The sequence below is a fragment of the Vipera ursinii genome, assembly GCF_947247035.1.
Source record: "Vipera ursinii genome assembly, chromosome: 4".
In the NCBI taxonomy this organism is placed as follows: Eukaryota; Metazoa; Chordata; class Lepidosauria; order Squamata; family Viperidae; genus Vipera; species Vipera ursinii.
In genome coordinates, this window is record NC_139514.1 from 16,053,885 (window position 1) to 16,074,844 (window position 20,960).

Consider the following 20,960-nt stretch of genomic DNA (forward strand, 5'->3'; position numbering starts at 1 on the left):
AAACCTGAGATTTTATAAAACACAGCTTGGGAAACTGGATGCCAGGAGCAAATCCCCATTCCTATGCTTATTTTTCTCAAACATTAGTTCAATGTATACCCACCTGACTATGCCCAAATTAGGGTAGGGATCTACTGATACCACCTCATTATGGAAGAAAGGGAGGGGAAAGGAGTAATAAATACATGATTCATTCACAAATGTACATCTCTAGATTGAATTTCATATTTTTTATTCCCCATCTACATCAGAGAATGAAAACAAGCACTATTTCACTTGGGGAAACAACAATTATCAGCGCCAAATCTGGCTGCAACCCCCTCCCAAATATTTGTCCATTTTGAAAAGATTGGTTGAACATAACTCATCCTAACCATAGCTGTTCTACAGTAAGGCTTATATCAAGTATTCAGGTTGTGAATATTAAATACATCAGGCAATTAATCTCTTCACCTGCCTTAAGGCATTTGAAAACCATCTTCGTCTCTGCAGTACTCATCGGATCATTTGAGGTTTTTTTTTTGCTGTACTAACGTAATTAGCATCTAACCCTTAGAAATCCATTACTTTGGAAATCATGAAACACTTTGCGTTATGTTCTTCAGGTAGAAATGCTGAACTCTTGAAAATAAAGATATTGGAAGCACCATCTACTTCAATTTAATTGACTCCCACAACAATTAAGTCTAAGTCTACAATACGACTTCCTAAAAAAAAAGTTTGGCATCAATCAGAAGTAGATTTCAGCACATCCACAAAAAAGCCCGATAGAGCAGATAAGTTCATATAGGGCTATGGAAAACATTTCCTAAATTTCTGAAGTATCATGGGATACTTATTAGGAGCAGCAATTGAGTCAGATCAGCAAGTCTGAGGTATTTGATGTACTTCCTCCTGCAACTTCAAACTGCCTTTTTCTTTTGCAGAGCCAAAGAACAGCAAACTCATTGATGTTATATCATCCTTGGACAGCTCATAAAAATTCTGCAGCTAACACACAATTCCACCTGCTGTCTTAACATCTCCCAGCACCAGAAAGATTTTTAAGGGCTGTTAGTGACCAATAATAATAATAAAAAATAAAAATACTCAGAATGCACCATATAGACAAGAGATTATCTTGTTCTACCTGAATCTGATTTTACAGTGCACAACACATTTTCATTATCCTGAGATAAATACTACCATGTTTTTACCTAGTATGGTAAACTCTAAGGACTGTATCATATCACGCAGGTGACCTCACAATTCTGATGTAGGAGGTCTAGATTTTTCCTGACTATTCATCCAATTACCTATTAGCAGTTCTTCTACATATAATTTGTTTCACAAAACAGTCTTGTAAACATTTATATTTAGCTAAACATATTTATCTGAGTAGTCCTTGGGTGTAAATTAGTTGTTGGTAGCTGGCTACGTATCATGTAAAGTAGTGCAACTCTTCCTAATTTTAGTGTGCATATACCTGAAAATAGGGTAATAAAAACATATATTCTCCATATTTGGAGATAGGAGAGGAAGGAGAATCATAATAGTTTATTCTCAGCATAATGCACATCAGAAGATTTAGCTTAATTTTCCTATTCTTTAAGATGTAGACCTATATATATATAATAAACACAAATGATGTTTCAAGTTTTACAATTCTTTTGTCAAAGGCAGTGCCTCTAAGAAAACAAAAACAGGCCACTATGAATGTTGAACTAGAAAACAAAACAAACAAGTAGTAGGATTTGATGATAAATTAATAAAGGTTTTTATCTCCACAAAGCTGTTCAATTTATGGCACAAGTGATAAGAGGTGTTTGCAACGCACCAGCCAAGGCTTAAGGTTAATCACCCTTCCTAAAGGCATTCATTCCACAAGAACCAATCTACCAAATTCTTAATTCTACTACAATTGTAACATACATCTGAAATTCAGTCACTCATGTTGGACATTTTTGATGCATTCAACATTTTTTTGGTTTTGAGTATAGGACCCATAGTCATATCCTTCACGTGTTAAGACTGTTACAAATCTGAATCTTTATTGTTCTGAAATGATAGAAACTTAAGACAAAAACCTCCAATTTTCAGTCTCAGAAGTGTGTGGTTCAATGCCCTTTTCATATGTAACAAGGCTTCCTTTAAAAATAAAAGGAAAAAAAATGACTAAAGTTCATAAGGATGTGAATGCAATCCTTGGTTTTGAATCAGTGTTTATAGACTGGGCATCACAAGATCCAGCATTCTCTTCACAGCTGCTCTTGCTATGATGCTTGGCGATCCTTTTGCCATTCCACAAATTCATCAAGAAGAACAGGCCCTGGGAGGGAGAAATGGCAATTACAAACTGCAGTACTTCACAGGAAATTCAGATTTTTTTTGGCAATGGCAAAGACAACATATTCCAAAGTGGATGATCAACCATTCTTTTAATTAATTTGCTGTGCTTTTATGCCATTTCATTCATTTTGACTCTAAGACCTAGGAGCTCTGTAAACAAACAAGAAAGCAATGTATCGTCGTTACAACCATAGGCAAAACATTTTTTTTAATCCAATGCTGAAAAATAAGAATTTTTGTAATTTATGAGTGGGCCTAATGACGAAATATGTCCTAACATGCAGTTTAGACTTTCTTCCCTGGTGGCTATGACATATTCTTTGTATTTTTGCAGAGCCATACAATGTTAGCTTAAAATATGCTGACATGTATGTTAAGTTTTATTTTTTAAAAAATAGCAGAAGCAGAAAGCAACACGGGGAAAGAATTCTTGAAACAATTATCTACACTGTACTACTCCTGAGAAAGCATGGAAAGTGGACATTAAAGACAATACTAACCAAATTTTATCAACTCTACCTCATGTTATTTGCCAGTATATGGTACTCTGCAACTACATGGCCAGTCTACTGCTAGAAAAGATTTTTTTTAAAAAATGGAAAAATGTTTGGATTTTTATTTTAAGCACAGCAATAGGTAATACTTCTATTTATGGAAAAAATAGGAACACAATGGGCCTTCTTCTTTTTCTCCAATTCTTACTGCTAAAAATGAACTACAGCCCTATTTATCCACTTCAGAATTAGGCCTTGCCCATGCATTTGTATTGGATCTTCCATTAGTATATAAATTCAGAATTGGTGGCAACTATATATTTTGATTATAAGCTGACATATATATGGCCTCCTGTGAACAGAGATTATTAACCTTTCTGGCATTTTCCCTCCCTCTACAAGTAGTGACAAGTAGTAATAACATTTTGAAAAAAATAATTCTTTGTAGAACTACCTTGCAACAAGATTTATCAGGAAAACAAAAGACTGAAGACAAGGTATATGCTAAAACTGCAATAAGTCAGCTTGCAGAATGAGAGCTACAGATAAATATAGACAGCAACACTCTGCAATAAAAAGAATGCCCTCTTTGCTGGAAGACTCTTGAGCCACTTATACCTCAAAAAAACCTAAGATAAGATAAAAAGTAGCAAGCATTTTTATATTATATTCTTCAGTTAAAGATTTATTTCATCTGAAATTTGAGAAGAAATTCATTCTCTCACTCTATGTTTTTCCTTAGGGAAAAATTACATCCGTCCGTCCATCCTTCCATCCTTCCATCCATCCATCCATCCATCCATCCATCCATCCATCTATCTACCTACCTACCAACCTACCTACCTACCTACCTACCCACCCACCCCAGGAACGACAAAATACAGATTGTTAAAAAGATGGTGTGATTTTAATTAAATTCCCTAAATGAAATGGAATACAGGTAGTTCTTGATTTACAACTGTAACTGGGCCCAGAATTATGACTAAGTTGTGGGGGTTGTTAAGCAGGCCACGAGACCACACCCAAACATTATTACTTTTCTGGCAGCTGTTAAGTGAACAATGTGGTCATTAAGCAAACATGGCAGTCATTAAGGATATTGAGTGAATCCCATTTTTTACCAATAGCTCTTTTTTCTGGAAGTAAATGCTGGAAACTGACAAAAAAGAGCGAAAATCATGGTCCCAGGATGCTGCAAACAGACATAGTTGGTTGCTGAGTGGCAAAATGCAATCATGTGACCGTGGCCAGGTGTGTGTACGGCCATTTTAACTTCAAAAACAGGTTGTAAGTAGTTCTGGGATCATGGTAAACTTCAAAGTTACTAAGCAACATACGTGAAGACTATTCCTTTCACTCAATGTTCAGGCTTGAGGACAGAATAGAAGCTACACTGATTTCTCTGTGGATTTTTTGTCAGGACTTGGATAGGAGGATGAAAGGCTGTACTTGACCTATCAGTGGTACCTCTTTAGCTTCCTCCAATGGTTGGAGGGTCAATGGCACAGATTTACACTGGTTCTACTTCTTAATTAGATTGCCAACTGTGAGGAGGGGCTCAGTTCTGAGTCCCAAAGATGCTTTTTCAAGAGGCAACTGGACTTTCTTGTGTTTCTTTGAAGGCATTTCGCTTCTCATCCAAGAAGCTTCTTTAGCTCTGGCTGGATAGTGGGGAATGGAAAGATTTATACTCCTTGCAAACAGATGGTCGTTTGCATTCATTTAGCGAGTGCTTATCTGTGTCTTCAGGGTCACTTAAATAGTGCAAATGTGTGTGAAGTCTTCTTGGAACTGTTGAAAGGACTGTGTTGTAGACTAGAGATAGATGATGTCATATCCCTCCCCCTGTTGACAGAGAGCTATTCAATTTTGACATAGATGGCCTCTTTGACCCCTCTTTCAAACCAGCGGTCCTCTCTGTCCAAAATATGGACTTTGCTGTCTTCGAAAGAGTGGCCTTTGTCTTTTAAATGCAGATGGACTGCTGAATCTTGTCCTGATGGGTTTGCTCTCCTATGCTGTGCCTAACGTTTATGACGTTGTTTTGGTTCCCCGATGTACAGATCTGCACATGGCTCAATGCATTGTACTGCATATACCATGTTGCTCAGTTTGTGTCTGGGTGTTTTATCCTTGGGGTGGACAAGCTTCTGCCTTAAGTGTATTCTTGGACTGAAGTGTGCACATATGTTGTGTTGGCTGAAGATCCTCCTGAGCTTTTCCAATATTCCTGCAACGTAGGGAATGACTACGCTGCTTTATTTATTGTTTTCTTGGTCTGCTATGGAGGAGCTACTGCTGGGTCTTTTTGTGAGATTTGATGAAGGCCCCTTGGGATAGCCACAAGTTCTGAGGGCTTCCTTGATGTGTTTTAGGTCTTTGCCCCTCCATAACAGATGAAGAAAACAATAAAAGAAGCAATGTTGTCATACACATACAGTATACAGCTATTAAAGACCAAGACACGTGCAAAGTAATGCATATAATGTCTACATTTAATGATTTTATCATCTGAATGGAAAGAAACAAGGAATTATAAAGATAATGCAAACATATTTGAAATGGCAATGTTAGATGTGGTGTACAAAGAGACTTATTCTTTTTTTTAGCAAAACAACATATCAAACCACAATATTACCTAGTCATGAAACATAGGCATGCAGAGTCCCATGATTCAAGAACATTCAATTCATACACCATCCTAGTATAGTTTCTCAATATTGTGTTGGGAATGCTATTGTTTTTTGACTGATTCATACAGATACAAAAAAATCAATTAAACTAGACTTTGAAAATTTTGTATATCCTGTAGCACCACAGAAATGAGTATGTTCAATAAGTAATGCATAGAGCTCCAAAAGGACGGGACCACCAGTTTGACACTCCTGCTTTAGATGATCTAAATAATACCCAAGTATAATATTGTATTAATCTGAAAAAAACATTCCAAGCTCAAACAACCATTATGAATATTCCAAGAAAGAAATAAAACTTGGATCTCTGGAGACGCATCACTTTGTGTTCTGAAAAAGACTAAAATTTTAGGGTTGCTTTTCCAAAGGTACATTGAATAGTTAAGGTGCAGCAACTTTTGTTTCCACAAATATGTTACAGCAAAGTTTTTTGGTGGAATATTACAAGCAGGGCTGTTTTGTTCCAAGCTTGAAATAAAAGATGTTCTATGACATCTAAACTTATATAATTACACCTAAACTGCCTATTTATGCTTTTTTGTTTTCATATGAATATTACTGATTCAATCTCTTTAGAACTGTAATGAAAACTGAAACCTTTCCAAAATAATGAATGTAGAATACTCACATGCCCCATCTTCATCATAGTTGCTAAGATCTGCATGGACAGTTCTACTGAATTCTAACACATTGTACCACTGATCTTTGTTAATTACTTTGTATTTTGACTGCTGCAGAAAAATAAGAAATGTCATCATTTGATACATATGTGCCATATGTGACAAGAATTGTTTACTTTCAAAATAGAGTTTATAGCACATCCAAAAATGCTTGAAGAAAAAGTTTCCATGCGAATTTAAACAATCTGACTTGACTGTAATAACTTGGTTTTAGTACACTAACAAGAAACATCAGTGCATATACATCAGTCAACAAATTAATGATATAAAAATGTCGTTGATTTCTACTTTAAATTTCCAACTATCATTGCCTTTATTTTGAGAAAGACATTTGGCAGAGAATAATGTACTAAAATGCATAATTTATTCTGAAATACAAAGTGACTATTGTAAGTCTGAAAACATAAAAATTAAAAAGCATAAAAAATTCCAGAGTATAGTTAGCAAAAAATGTGTGAAGGAGGATTAAAACATCAACTGGTTTGTTTTTTTTCTAATGTATCCCTACCTCCAAGTATTGGTAAAACACTGAAAACAGTGGCCATGTCCTTCCAAGAAGAAGTGCTAACATAGATTTCGCTGTGTCAATATCAAGACTTCGCTGATCTTTATCCTATACAGGTTCAAAAAAGTGCAATTTAGAAAATGTATAAAAGCGCAATTAAATCATTATTATCTTAGGCAATTCACTTACCCTTGCAAAGTCAAATGCATATCTGTAGATATTCTTAAATGTTGAAATGTCATTCAATTGGGATCGCAAAAAATCAAATTTACTTTGCAGCTTTTCTGTACAGTCACATCTTAAATAAAAACATAAGTTACATGTCAAATATTTGGGAAAAGGAAATGGGTGTAGGTATGATTGAATACACAGGCTATTAGACTCTAGGGGTCTCAAGGTTGTGACTCTGCATGTCATTTTTTACAGCCTACAATGTCCCTAATCTTATCTTTGCTTGTACATGCTCTGAAGGATCTTTCTGTGCTCAAATCTGAAGCACTGCACAGTTCAAGAACATGAGCTGTCACAAACTGGTATCTTCAGATTAATTTGAAGGATGTAACATACAAGCAAAGTTAATCGTATTTGCAGCATTTTGTTAAATGAAAATGTGCATATGTATCCAAATGTATAGACATATCGAAGAGAGCTTAAAATAGAAGTTCTTACTGTAATGAGGTCATCCCTTTTAGCCACTCTTCTTTTGTAAAAAATCCCATGCTTTCAGCCTCTAATTTCCAGGCTAAAACTAGCATAATAATCTGTAAAGGAATAAAGAAATAAAAGTGGGCTCAGAGTGGGGGGGGGAATCAAATTTACAAAACACATTTTAAACAATGGTTGGTTGCAAAAGTTATTTATCAGTCCAAATCGCTACTCTTTTCAAATGTGTTGGGACTACACATTTGAGGATTTGCAATCTTGCTAACACTAAATTTCCATTTCTATTTAAGTATTTATTTATTGAATTCAGTTTGTACATCGCCTGGCTCCCAACGATTGTGGGTGGTTCACAAAGAATATGTAAAAGTATAAAACAATAAAAATACAACAAAAGTAGAAGTTGGCAAAACAAGGCAGCAGCAAATACACACCCACTTCTTGAAGGGGACTAACCAAAAGGCTGAACGAGAGACAGGTCTTCAAGGCCTCCGAAATGCAAGAAGACGATAGCCTTGTCTGAAGCCTCTGTATAAAATTATACCAAAAAACTTTCCTGTTCTGCCCTCCATAACATTAAATTATTCTAATTGCTTATTGCTGGAAAGCTACCGCTGCAGGAAGTGCCTGATCCTACCTTTTAAAAAACTTTTTGAAGTATCCCCATTGTTTTGGAATGCCATACCCCGAGAAATGCACCGGAGATTCATCAGGTACCACCCTTTTGGAGCCATTAAAACAATCCATCAAAACACATCAAATGTTACAAATACTTTTGGAGCCATCAAAACAATATTACTGATAGATACCAATCAATAGTAGGTTTTTTTGTTCCTGATGGTATACTACATTTGATTATTTTTATGTAGTACTTGGAGAGCTATTAAAGATCTTCTCCTACAATCTTAGGAAAGCCTCCACTTAACCACGAAACATTGAAATGATCACAAATGTGCTCTGGAATATGCAGTGGCACTTATATAGCTGCAACACTAGGCTCATGCAGTGCTCACTATAGCAGAATTTCAAGAAAAGGTATATCCGATTTAAGAAGTTACAGGCAGGTGTCAGTTAAAAATAAAAATAAAAATTGGGGATTTTCAAATTTTGATATAAACTGCTGCGCGGTCCTACCTGGTAATACTGTGAGTTCATGTACCATATTTGAATTACACATTACTTGGGTAGTCTTAAAGTCAAAGCTGCAGGGCTGTAGTCAAATTGTTTTGGAAATTATGCAGTAATACTTGCCACCAGCTCCTTAAAACTGAGGGAAAGTCTGTGATCGTTTGATCATTTCATTGTAGGTGTTAATCAGTGAGCACTTCCCATCTAAACTCTCAAACCAAAATGCTCCCCAATTATATTTCAACCAGGAAAACTGATTAACATAATACCCACACAATGGCAGTCGAGATTCTCTACAATGGCCTTTCCAATGGGAAACGGAGTGGTCTCTTGGCGGGACCAAGAAATTTGTATCCTCAACTTTAAGTCTGGCTGTCAATGATACTGCTAAAAATGTTTGGTTCTATTATAAATATGGGGCTACCCTTGAAGACCACTCGGAGGCTCCAACTGGTGCAGAATGCAGCCGCAAGAGTTGTGTTGGGAGTTTCCTGACACTCCCATGTTACACCTTTGCTCCGCGAGCTGCATTGGCTTCCAGTTGTCTTCCGGGTGAGATTCAAGGTGTTGGTAATGACCTACAAAGCCCTACATGGCATGGGTCCGGAATACCTTGGGGAACACCTGCGGCCGGCGTCAACTTCCCTCCGCCCAGTACGCTCCCACAGAGAGGGCCTCCTCAGGGTGCCACCGGTCAAAGAATGTCGACTGGTGGCCCCCAGGGGGAGGGCGTTCTCTGTGGATGCGCCGGATTTATGGAATCATCTTCCGGTCGAGCTCCGGATGGCGCCTGACCTCCGCTCCTTCCGGTGCGATCTCAAAACCTACCTTTTTGAACAAGCTGGCCTGGCCTGATGGGATGGGGTTGGGTTTTATAAATCTGTTTTAATTTTTTTAATGTGTACTAACTTATTCATGGGCATTGTTGTTTAATCACTTTTAATTTTTGTATCTTGTTTTTTAATATGTATTGCCCTGTTCAGCGCCCTGAGTCCTTCGGGAGAAGGGCGGTATACAAATTAAATAAACAAACAAACAAACAAACAAATAAATAAATAAATAAATGAATGTAATAATTAGAGTGCATTGCTGATTTATGTGCTGATTAGTTCTTTGCACTGATTACTGCCAACCGCTGTAAGTATAATATATATTGGAGCATCTGTAAGGAGAAATAGATACTTAAACCTTCCTATGCATTCCAATATCTTCAGTGTTGTTCTCTCTTTGCATATTTTTGACTTTGGAAAAAAATATAAAAAACATAGGGGTATTATACAGAAAATAGTGCAAGGAAGTTCCAGCACTTTAAGATCTGCCCATGGCCAAATGTATTAAGAAATTATAGGATTCCGGTTGTAAAACTAAAATATTTTTTAAAAATCAATTTTTTAAAGTTGCTAAAATTTGCTAATTTGTGACAGTAATATTGAATGAATAAACCTTTATTATCGAAGTACAACATGTATACAGTGAGATTGGCTGAGCCTCTTTGTGCCCCGCCCCCGGCACAACTCACAGCGACAACAAACCCACCATCTTGTTACACTATGTGAGCTAATTGCACAACACACTGGCCTCGCAAGTCAATCATGCATAGAGTTATTTCCCCGTTTAGGACCCTGATAGCCCATGGATTGAAGCTGTTCTCCAGCTTGTTGGTGCACCTGGCTATACTTCTATATCTCCTACCCGATGGTAGGAGAGTAAAGAGGTACTGACCATGGTGTGAGTCGTCCCTGAGAGTTTTCCTCTTCCAGAAAAAATAGAAAAACACAATGTAATCAAAGAATGGACAATATTTAAAGGATATTAGCCATTTTGTGGCTTACGTTTTCAGGTTCAACACCAATATCTTCACAGAATTTTTCCATTCCTTCAGGTCCTACAACTTCATCGTCACCTTGAAAGGAAAAAAAGAGGCACATCATGCTATCTTAATCTGTCCCTGCCTCATTCAATGCCCAATCATAATCAAAGCTGGAGTACGATGGGAAACCAGCAGAGAGAAGCAGTAGACTGTGTACTCATGAGTCACTTCAGTGTTACATATAGTTTCGTAATTACACCATATTCCAAATGTTTCACTGAAATCAGTTTCTGCTATCCAATGTACAGTTCCAGTTTTGAATGATTAGAACACATACGTTTATACATATGTATGTGAATTTGAAGCAGAATCTAAATTTGCCTATCTTTATATAATAGGAGATGAAAGACTGACAATCATTTAAGTATTTTAGCATCGGATTAGCACTTTTTCTATGAATATAGAAAGATGGGGAAAAAATCTAAATGGATTTTGCAATATATTTATGTAACAAAAATTCATTCATTTGCACACAAAATATTTTGTAAAACATCACTTCATAGTGTAACTGAATATATCTTGCTCTTCTCTAACAATTCAGATTTCTGCAGCATTACATTTTCTAACATAAACAATGTTTTCCTGGTTTGAATATATATTTCTTCTGTCCTGGATAAATAAATAATCTCATACCATTGGACCAGGGGTGTCAAACTGCCGGCCTGCAGGCCGGATGCATCACATGGAAGCCGCACCCAGCCCATTGCTGGTAATGGCAAAACTGCCCCAATACGTCGCATGACATCACATGATGTCATGAGTTTGACATGTCTGCATTGGATCTTAATGGGTTTAATTTTGACTAGTCACTATTTCTCAACAAAACCTGCTTTTCTGAGAGGATGAAATATTTTGTATCCACGTTTATAGGAATAAATACAAAAAAAGAAGAAATATATGTCGACTTCATAAAAATGTATTAAAGTATTCCTCTGTTTTAGCTGGCATGCTTGGACTGATCAGGATGGTCTATGTACTCAACTACAGTTTGCTTAAATGGGGTTGTTGAATAAGCAACCATTATTGTGGATAATATATTTTGTTAAGCCATAAACCTCAGTTTACAAACTTCCTTGGATAAAGTTATACCATTCACCTACCTAAAGCCAAATAAATCACGATAGATATATATTTAAACAGATGATATTCAACAAACCAGGTTAAAAAGTTACAACATAGCTCAATATGTGAACAACAGAATTTCACACCTGAGAAACTCCCGTGTGTTTTCTTCCATCTAACCCATGGGTGACAAACTTACCATGTCACGTGACGTGTCATGACGTATCATCATTTTTTTCGCATTGCTGGGGTGAGCATGGCCTCCGCATGATGCAACCGGCCGATGGGCCAGCAGTTTGGCAATCCTGTTCTAACCCAAGAACACTCTTTCTTTTAAAGTAATGTGCTGACATCATTCCCCATGTTGTATTTAAATATTTTTAAACAGATGGTTAGTTTCACATTAAAGAGCTAGTATTACTAAGTAATTGCATTAACCATGCATTAGTTTCATACCTGCATATTCATAAAACCAAGCCAGGCACTTCTTGCTTGAAAAATGCTCCTCACCACTTATTACTTTATTGGAAGCTGGTGACCTGCAATAACTTAAATACATATTTTAAAAGATGTTGGTAAAAGTCTATTACTTTAAAAATCCCCAATTATGGCGCATTAATAGATAACATTATCTAGAAAATACTTAAATTTGCAGCTTTAATTTACTACTTTTTACATATTTTCTAGTGAGCAAACTACCTTTTCTTTTGAAGAACAAAAGTGATGTCTTTTTTTCCTTTTCTGGATATTCTCACAACCCATTCTAAGGTTTAAAGAATTAACAAGTTTGTAACAAACCAAGGTTTAGTCATTTTATTCTGTCAATGTTTTTTTAATCACTAATTTACAAAACATCTTGGCATAATATAATATAAATATAATTCAGAAATAAGGGCTCCTCGCAAAACTCTTTAACAAAAGTTTCAATAAATTTTGCATGGAACAAGTGGATTCCATTTGGAGTAGATGATCCTAAAGGTAACGCTGGCCCAAACCAAGTCATACAGGCTTTTTTAGATATCTACTGGCAATGCGGCCAAGAAACCTCCCAGCAATGCAACTTCTGCAAGACAATCATTATTCTGCTAAACTAGGTAAATCTGTAGGTAAACAGCTGCATTCTATGACACAACTGCAACTTCTTGAATTATTCCTGTGCCGAGTATATTGTAGTAGTTTAAACGAGAGATGACAAAGTTATAAATCAGCCTTAGCACCTCTGAACCACGCAAGGATGCAACTGGAACACCAAGTAAAGATTCTGAAAGGATTTTAGGTCACAACTGCTATCTCCTGCTCCACAAGGAACCATGGCTCCAAGAAAACCTCAGATTACATACCTGCTACTTCAGGAAAAGTCAGTCAGATTAGAATACATGGAAGAGTTCATGGATTCAGAGTTCCTATACCAACAAAAGCTCTGTCTTGCTGCAATTCACTACAAATCTGCCACCTCATCCAGTCCCTTATACCCTCCAGGATAAAGATCTAAAGCTAGATATCATCAGCACATTATGAAATGTAACTGCAAAATGATAATCTCTCCAGCGGGTAGATATTAAATAAAATGGCCAATGGGGCTGAATCTTTGAGCGGCTTCCACTGAAAGCTCAAGGGCTTTTACACTCAATCAAAACCAATTGGGAACACATTCAGAAATGAGCAAAACCGGTATAGGACTAACGTTTAATCCCCAAACCATACTGGTGGTCCAAAATTATACCAAGGTGATGGGTACTGAATGCTGAAAAATCTAACAAGTCATGTAAGAGTAGCTGATGCAGTTTCCCTCCCATCCTCAGGTATGTGCATCTCGGCATCTCGGGCTAACCAAATTATTCCACCTTTAACGATGGGGGGTGAGGTGTTACCCCCCGTTGATAGGGCTCGCAACTTGGGCGTCCTCCTGGATTCACAGCTCAATTTTGAAGATCATATAGGAGCCGTGACCAGGGGGGCTTTTGCCCAGGTTCGCCTGGTGCACCAGTTGCGACCCTACCTGGACCGAGATGCCCTACGCACAGTCACTCATGAGCTTGTGACCTCCCGTTTAGACTACTGCAACGCTCTCTACATGGGGCTGCCCTTGAGGACCACTCGGAGGCTTCAGCTGGTGCAGAATGCGGCCGCGCGAGTTGTGATGGGGGTTTCCCAATACTCCCATGTAACACCTCTACTCCACGAGCTGCATTGGCTTCCGGTTGCCCTCCGGGTGAGATTCAAGGTGCTGGTGATGACCTATAAAGCCCTGAATGGCTTGGGTCTGGGATATTTGAGGGAACACCTGCTGCCAGCATCACATTCCCTTTGTCCAGTGCGCTCACACAGGGAGGGTCTTCTCAGGGTGCCACCGGTGAAAGATTGCCAGCGGATAACACCCAGGGGGAAGGCCTTCTCAGTGGGTGCGCCTGCCCTGTGGAACCAGCTGCCCGTGGAGCTCAGGACTGCCCCTGACCTGCGTTCATTCTGCCGGGACCTGAAGACCTGGCTGTTTGAGCTCTCCGGCCCAGGCTGAGAATTTTTATTTTTTATTTATTTAAATTCCATTTTATATCCCACCCTTCTCTGAAGACTCAGGGCGGCTTACAAACGTAGCAATAGCCTTCATTCTATGTATATGCCTGCTTATTAGGGCTTTCACACACACACCCCAAGCGGCATTATTACAAAGTCAGCTTAATTGCCCCCAACAGTCTGGGTCCTCATTTTACCTACCTCGGAAGGATGGAAGGCTGAGTCAACCTTGAGCCTGGTGGGATGCGAACCTGCACTAATTGCAGGCAGCTGGTGTTACTTAAGGAGGCATTAGCCCACTGCTCCACCAAGGCTCTTCTTTTAACTGGGGCTTTTATTTTCAGGGATAATTTAATCTTTTTAATTGTTTTTTAACTTTTGTATTTGTATTGGTGTGATTTTAAAATACCCTGTAAACCGCCCTGAGTCCTTCGGGAAAGGGCGGTATATAAATCTAATAAATTAAATTAAATTAAATTAAATTAAAACCCAAATGGAAGGAATCCAGACAATCCATTTCATCCAGAAACCTGTATACGTAAGTCCAACCATCTTATTAAAAAGGGTATCTGCCAGTAATTATTTAGGGCACCCAAGTGAATGATGGCTTGAGGAGAAGTTATAACACCACCTTCCTGAAGGCTGGTATCATCTCCTTCCTCAAGAAGACACTCACCTCCTGCATCAATGTTTTAATTCCTTTTCTGGCCACATATATCAGGCAGGAAGAGCACTGATCTAATTTGCAGGCAACTGAGCTCATCCCACAGAGGAACCAGTATGCTTCCCCAGAAGTTAGAGGCTTGAAGGAATCCCAGATGATCTTGCAAGATGTTAGGCTTGACATCTCATGAGATCATGCCCATGGCAAAATGTTTTGGTAATTATTCCATTCCTAGATATATTTGTATAAAAGCAAATCCTATCAAATTCAAGAGGTCTTAGCATTTTAATTTGGCAACATATTCCCTATTGAGATAGAGAAGTCATATTTTAAAGGCCATGTAATATGCGCCCGTCTGCAGAAAGTAATGTTTTAGTATAACTGAAAGCCTATATATTCTAGATGACATTCAACAGTCATACCCAGAACTAAAAATATAAGCCAAAATTGTACTGTACTGAACTGTCAGTTGAGAAACATCTAAACATTTGATCTATTATGTTTTGAGCCTCAGAAGCACTTGGACAAATTGGAATTGATTCAAAAAAAGGTTAAAAGACAATTGCTAAGTAACTATGTACTAAATGCTATGAAAAACTGAGAAAAAAATGGGCACTTCCACCTCTCAGAAAAATAACGGGGTGATGCAATTTGTTCTTTACTGGTACAGAATGCAATACCACAATAAGGATCTTAAGTAATAGGAAGCAGATTCCAATTAAGGACACCATCCTGCAGTAGAAGTGGAAAGAATTGACTAGTGAAGTTTCATTAGATGTGTTCAACCAGAGGATGGACTGGAGAAATCTGTCAGGACTTTTTAATTTGTATTCCCATACAAAGTAGGACTGAATGCCATCTTACACATAGCACTTAGCAGCTATAAAGGCAATTAGAAAGATAATTGAATGTATTAATTTAATTCATTTTACCTGCCCTTGAGTGACTCAATATTTACTATGCTTGTAATACAAAACTGAGGGCAATTGTTACTACATTGAAAAGCCTGGCAATTGTGGCTCATGTATGCATTTAAATTGTAGTCTTCACAGTATGTTAAGTAAGTTAGTTACAAAATGGCTGCTATGACAAATAATAAAATACATCATTTATTAGAAAGAAAACTGGAAATGTTGCTTCTTGCTCTCTCTTCCATTTCTACAGGATATTATTTACTATGTAATCTTTTGGTGGACATTTCCAAAAAAAAGCACGAGCATCTTTCATTTGTTAAAGAACATCTAGCTACCTAAAATAACCAGTGCTATTTAAATTTCTGCAATGCTTTTTATAATGAATTGTAGGCAGCATGTTGCAGAGAGCTATTCTCTTCTACTTTAAAACACTACACTAACTGTGGTTTCATTTCATCCCTTTTTCAAGTAACAGTAAGCTAAAATGAAGTGTAATTGAATGTGGAGAACATCATGGCTGCAACTGCAATCAGGTGTTACTATTTCAAGGCATCCTTTTCCATTAGATCTGAAACATCTGTCACACTATTATATATGATGCCTAACAGGTTTCATTGTGCTCTTTCAACAGCTAATATTATCTTTAGTCCTATATATATACACACTTTCACTATTGATTGGAGCAAGTTTTAACTCTGCAATTCTAGAGCTATGGTCCACATAACAGTTTAGTTGGTATACAGGGAACAGATAGAACCTGTTTGAGATTCTAACAGCACAATTCTATGCATGTATATTTAAAAGCCTGTCACGCTGAATTTAACAGCATTTGCAATCCTAAGTAAGTAGCAGCTTTAGGAGGGCAGAGGGAGAGAACAGTGTAGTTACCTTTTTTTTTTACAGTAGATTGAAAAAGTTGTGGTTAGACTTTGGGGTGGGCCAATGTGAACAGAATTCAACTTTTACATTATCATTTTACATTACATTATCAATCAACTGGCTAACATTTCTGCAAATATATGTGATATTTTTAAATAAAATACTGATTCATTACCATACAATATATAAGCAGACGACCAAAGGTGTATCAATGTAATCCTTTCTAGTGTAAATTTTAAGATGTTATGTCAAAATCTATACTTTAGCTACCTTTTTTTATAATTTGTCTCTAACAGTGTGAAAAGATGAAAAGTCTAAGAATTTTTACACATCTGATCAAGAGTAATTCTTTGAGCACTTTCATTACATCTTGACTTGTATTGGAAAAGTAATGGGTACAGAATTATAGGGGTAAATGGACATGTTAACTTTTTTTCTGTTCAATTATGTCCGATTCTCAGAGACTGGCAATTCTCTGTTTTATTGGCATGGTTTTCCAAGTGTTGTTTGCCATTGCCTCCTTCCTAGAGCTGAGAGAAAGTGACTGGCCCAAGATCAGCCAGCTGGATTTGTGCCCAGAACTAGAACTCTATTTCTCCCAGTTTCTATCCTGATGCCTTAACTACTACACCAAACTGCCTCTCTACAACAATAGAGTAAAAACATAAAAAAGCACATAAGATTAATCACCCTAAGATGGATGTCCCTAATCAACTAAGAATAAAAAACTCTAGTGGAATATAATTGCTTTGACAATCTTATGTAGAAGAGGGTATTTCGTGAACCTGAGGGCTGGGCAAAGAATTCCAAAGTACTAGGAGACACACACAGTGCCCTGTATTAAATCCTGGAAGGTCTGTGTTTATCAAGACAGAAAATTTCCAGTTAAGAGATAGTGAATTCTGTCTAGCCTTCAGTTTATATGCCAACTTGCTTCTCCAAGCAGCTAGCAAATATCAAAACAGAATATGCACACATACATTCACTTTTCAGAGTGGGTGGCATATAAATTTAATAAGTTGTATGTGTGTACATACACACACAGAGATATGTTTATGTATAAATAAAATCAGCTGAAGGTGAAATTACACTATTCTTTCCTAACCAGCTTCCTTACAGACATGTTGGGCTGCAACTCCCATCATCATAAGGCAACATGTTCTATTTCATCCTGTCCATAGGCACCTGGAGGAAGGATAAGCAGGGGAGGGGCAAATAACACATACATCATGATGTCAGCAAGCAAATGACAGAATTTATATACTTGACTGGATGCCATTTCATCCTTCATATAACGTAACACATGCTGTTATTTTAACACCATGTGGTTTGGTGTAGATACCACCATAGGGTCTGGTTGGGGGAGATGACTTTACTATTCTCTATTACAAATCATTCGTGGATTTTGCAATCCCTAGTGCAGACCAAGCACACTAGAGCTGATGAAGGCTCCTTGAAACATTACAGTCACTATGCAGAGCAGCATTCCCCTATCAGGTGCTCACAGGATGTTCATGATTTCAGCTCCCAAACAAACCCAGCCAGCAAAGGTATTGAATTGTCTTGCTAATGTGTGAATTTAATCCAAAACACTTGGAAAGCAGCACTTAGGAGAAAGTTGCTACAGAATCATCAGTGAACCTACTAACTACTAGCCCTTCAGGCAGGGAGCAGTACAAAGGGGGGAAAAATCATCCTTAAAAAAAATGTTCCAATTTTTGGCCAAGGAAGTATGAAAAGCACACTTCTTAAGAGGCTAAGAGAGAAACACACACACACACACACACACACACACACACACAAAAGACCACGGAATGAGAGGCAGCGATTATGTTAAAGGCAGATTCAAATTGGTGGTGGAGGGGGGGGGGTAGATGGCAGTACCTGACATCTCCATCCTTCCTTACCTGTCAGAAAAGGTGACCAGCAATTGCGGGGGGGGGGGGTTGGGGGGAAAGGAAGGAGACCCCCCCTCCTTAAATCAGAGGGGGGGGCCTTCGGAGATCAAAAAGCAGGCGCTCCTCATCGCCCTCCTGGGGGGGGGGCTCCAGCCGCGTCACCCATAAAGGAGACCCCCCCCTCCGCCTCCCCCTCCGCTTGGGCGGTCCCAAAGCTAGGCCCGTCCCACCGCAGATCCAGTACCTGCTGATTTTACATTTCTTGAGGCCCGATTCGTCGCTCGCCTGCCCCGAAGATTTGCGCTTTTTCTTCACGGGCATCTCCTCTCTTCCCCGTACAGCGGACCGAGCAGAAGACGAGGAGAGCCAGGCCCTCCAGCGTGCCCCCTCCTCCCGGGTGATGAAGAGCGCCCGCCGCCGCCGCCTCCTCCTCTTCCGTCCTTCGGCTGTTACGAAGGAGCAGCGGCTCCGGGTGCCGCCGCGCCTGCTTCGTTCTCCGGCCCCTTCTTTTTCCTCAGTTTCCTGCTGCCGCCGGGCCTGCCAGGGCAAACGCGCGCGCGCGCGCGGGGTTAGAGAGAGAGTGGGGGGGGCGCGGAGCGTTCCACGCTGAGGTAGAAGCAGCCGCGGCGGCGGGGAAGCCGGCAAGGCACAGAGGAGTCGCGAGCGCTTTTGCGCCGGCCCGACGCGAAGAGGCGGGAGCAGGAAGTGACAGCGACGCGCCTCGACTGGCAGCCGCTCGCCCCGCCTCCTCTCGGGCGGAGCTAAGAGACGGGGGACGGCGCCGACGCGTTATTAGCCCCAGCTTTCGGCAGCGTTGGCGGGCGTCACTGGGGAGAGGTTGTGACGTGGGTTGAGAGGGGCCGGGCCGGGCGTGAATTTCTCCCTGAGGGCGGCTCGTCAGCCCCTAATAAGAAGGGCTTGCTTTCCCGAGACGGGCAAGGTTAGGCGTCATCCCGCCTAATTCAGCAGAGGCTCACGGATAGAGGTAGTCCTTAGAACAGTTCACTTAGCGACCGTGCTGGAAAAAGCGTCACTGTACAACTGTTGCACTGTAAAAAAGTGACTTAGGAGCTTTCCCCCCCCCACACACACACACACTTCCCACCATTGCAGTATCCTCGTGGTCACGTGAGCAAAAGTTGGCCGCTTGGAATCTGGTTCATATGGTTGGAGTGCCCTCAGGTCATGTGATCAGCTTTTGCCGCCACCTGACAAATTCAATGGGGAAGGCCAGCTTCTCTTAACCAGGTTACTAACTTAATTTTTAATTGGATTTTAGACTTAATTTAAGGGCTTAAATTTAATTACTGTTTGAATTGATTTTAACTTTTGTATTTTATGTTTTAATTGCAGGACCGTCTGCTACCGGGGACGACTTCCCATCGCCCAGTGCGCTCACACAGAGAGGGCCTCCTCAGGGTGCCGTCGGCCAGACAATGTCAGCTGGCGACCCCCAGGGGGAGGGCCTTCTCTGTGGGAGCACCAGCCCTTTGGAACCAGCTTCCCCTTGAGCTTCGGATGGCCCCGGACCTCCGGTCCTTTTGCCGTGACCTCAAAACTTTTCTCTTCCATCAGGCTGACCTGGATTGATGATGGGTTTTTAAATATGTTTTAATTTTTAATTGTAGTTAATTTATTTAGGGGCTGTTATTTAATTCGTTTTTTAATTTTTGTATTGTTTTTATTGTTGTAAGCCGCCCTGAGTCCCTCGGGAGATAGGGCGGCATATAAGTCCCAAAAATAAATAAATAAATAAATAATTGCCTTGTAAACCGCCTACGGGAATAGGGCAGTATATAAACTCAATAAATAAATAAATAAATAAATAAACTACTGCAATGATTCACTTAACAATGGCAAGAAACGGGCCAAAACTCACTTAACAAATGTTCTGCTTAGCAACATACATTTTTATCTCATGGTCGTAAATTGAGGACTACCTGTTATCTTTTCAGAAGTCAAAGGGAACTATTCCCAGTTACTGGTTGGGTTTTCATCTCATGCCCAGCCATGGTTAACTTGCTTGGTTTATTTCTAATTAAAACAGTTTGCTGAGCTTGCACAAATTCTTAAGTTATGGTTTAAATAGTTGGGGTCAAACTTTGCAAACCAAATGATGATGAAGCTGAATCTTTATTAATAGTATTGTTGCTTTTAATATTGTATACAGCCATAAAAACATATATGTCTTGATTTGTATGCCAGCCAGAGTTATATGCCCAGCATTTTAGATAATGCTTACTTTTTTTGAATGTTAAATATATTGTTGGGTGAGTCATTTTCACTGAGCCCTAGAAAGGCATTGGGGTAAAATCGCTTATGAAAATACAGCCTAGAAAACTGCATGGACTTTATGTAGTTGCCAGGAGTCAAAACTGCCTGAAGGCAAAATAAATCAATGTTATACTGTAAGTGTAAAGGAATTTAAAGAAGCCATTGGGGAAGGTATGAAAGAACTGCTAAAAAGAGACTTGCAGAAAAAATTATACACAATCCAGAGATTGAAGCAATCTTGAGAAAAAAAACTTGTTTAGCGCTGTATGAGAGGGACAGATAAAAACTTGTGGGGTTTTCAGTTTGTTACTTTATCCTACAGCAATAAAGTACGTAGCATTCTTGGCATCCCTGCAGTGTTTCCTGACTTGGCCTGTCTTGAAGGGCTGACATCAGT

General features: G+C 39.1%; 1 protein-coding gene and 1 long non-coding RNA gene across 4 annotated transcripts; one reads left to right on the forward strand and one right to left on the reverse strand.

The window, feature by feature from the left end:
- Positions 1 to 1,521: 1,521 nt before the first annotated feature.
- On the reverse strand, positions 1,522 to 18,945 carry DCUN1D5 (defective in cullin neddylation 1 domain containing 5). Of its 3 annotated transcripts, XM_083362426.1 has the most exons (9): positions 18,534 to 18,938; positions 17,509 to 17,576; positions 11,877 to 11,968; positions 10,321 to 10,391; positions 7,370 to 7,461; positions 6,890 to 6,998; positions 6,704 to 6,808; positions 6,144 to 6,246; positions 1,522 to 2,308 (listed from the first exon to the last, which is right to left on the reverse strand). In XM_083362426.1, exons 2-9 carry the CDS (start codon positions 17,547 to 17,549, stop codon positions 2,253 to 2,255), a joined length of 669 nt encoding a protein of 222 aa, XP_083218552.1. In that variant the 5' UTR covers positions 17,550 to 17,576; positions 18,534 to 18,938; the 3' UTR covers positions 1,522 to 2,252. The 3 variants fall into 3 exon arrangements, with proteins under 3 accessions (XP_083218552.1, XP_083218551.1, XP_083218553.1); XM_083362425.1 differs by lacking the exon at positions 17,509 to 17,576 and having other exon boundaries at positions 18,534 to 18,945; XM_083362427.1 differs by lacking the exons at positions 17,509 to 17,576; positions 18,534 to 18,938 and adding an exon at positions 12,120 to 12,138.
- Positions 18,946 to 19,080: 135 nt separating this feature from the next.
- LOC310639928 lies at positions 19,081 to 20,119 on the forward strand. The gene is made up of 2 exons (XR_014492432.1): positions 19,081 to 19,274; positions 19,643 to 20,119. It is a non-coding gene; the product is annotated as an uncharacterized lncRNA (long non-coding RNA).
- The last annotated feature ends 841 nt before the right edge of the window (positions 20,120 to 20,960 follow it).

What these genes read in the sequence shown, in the direction of transcription:
- DCUN1D5 (XM_083362425.1), bottom strand. Translation starts at nt 18,610, where the DNA reads ATGCCCGTGAAGAAAAAGCGCAAATCTTCGGGGCAGGCGAGCGACGAA. An exon ending in TTGGTTTTATGAATATGCAG is followed by an intron (nt 10,392 to 11,876) that starts GTATGAAACTAA and finishes TTTCCTTTCAAG; the next exon opens with GTGACGATGAAGTTGTAGGA. An exon ending in CTATGATGAAGATGGGGCAT is followed by an intron (nt 2,309 to 6,143) that starts GTGAGTATTCTA and finishes TCTCCCTCCCAG; the next exon opens with GGCCTGTTCTTCTTGATGAA.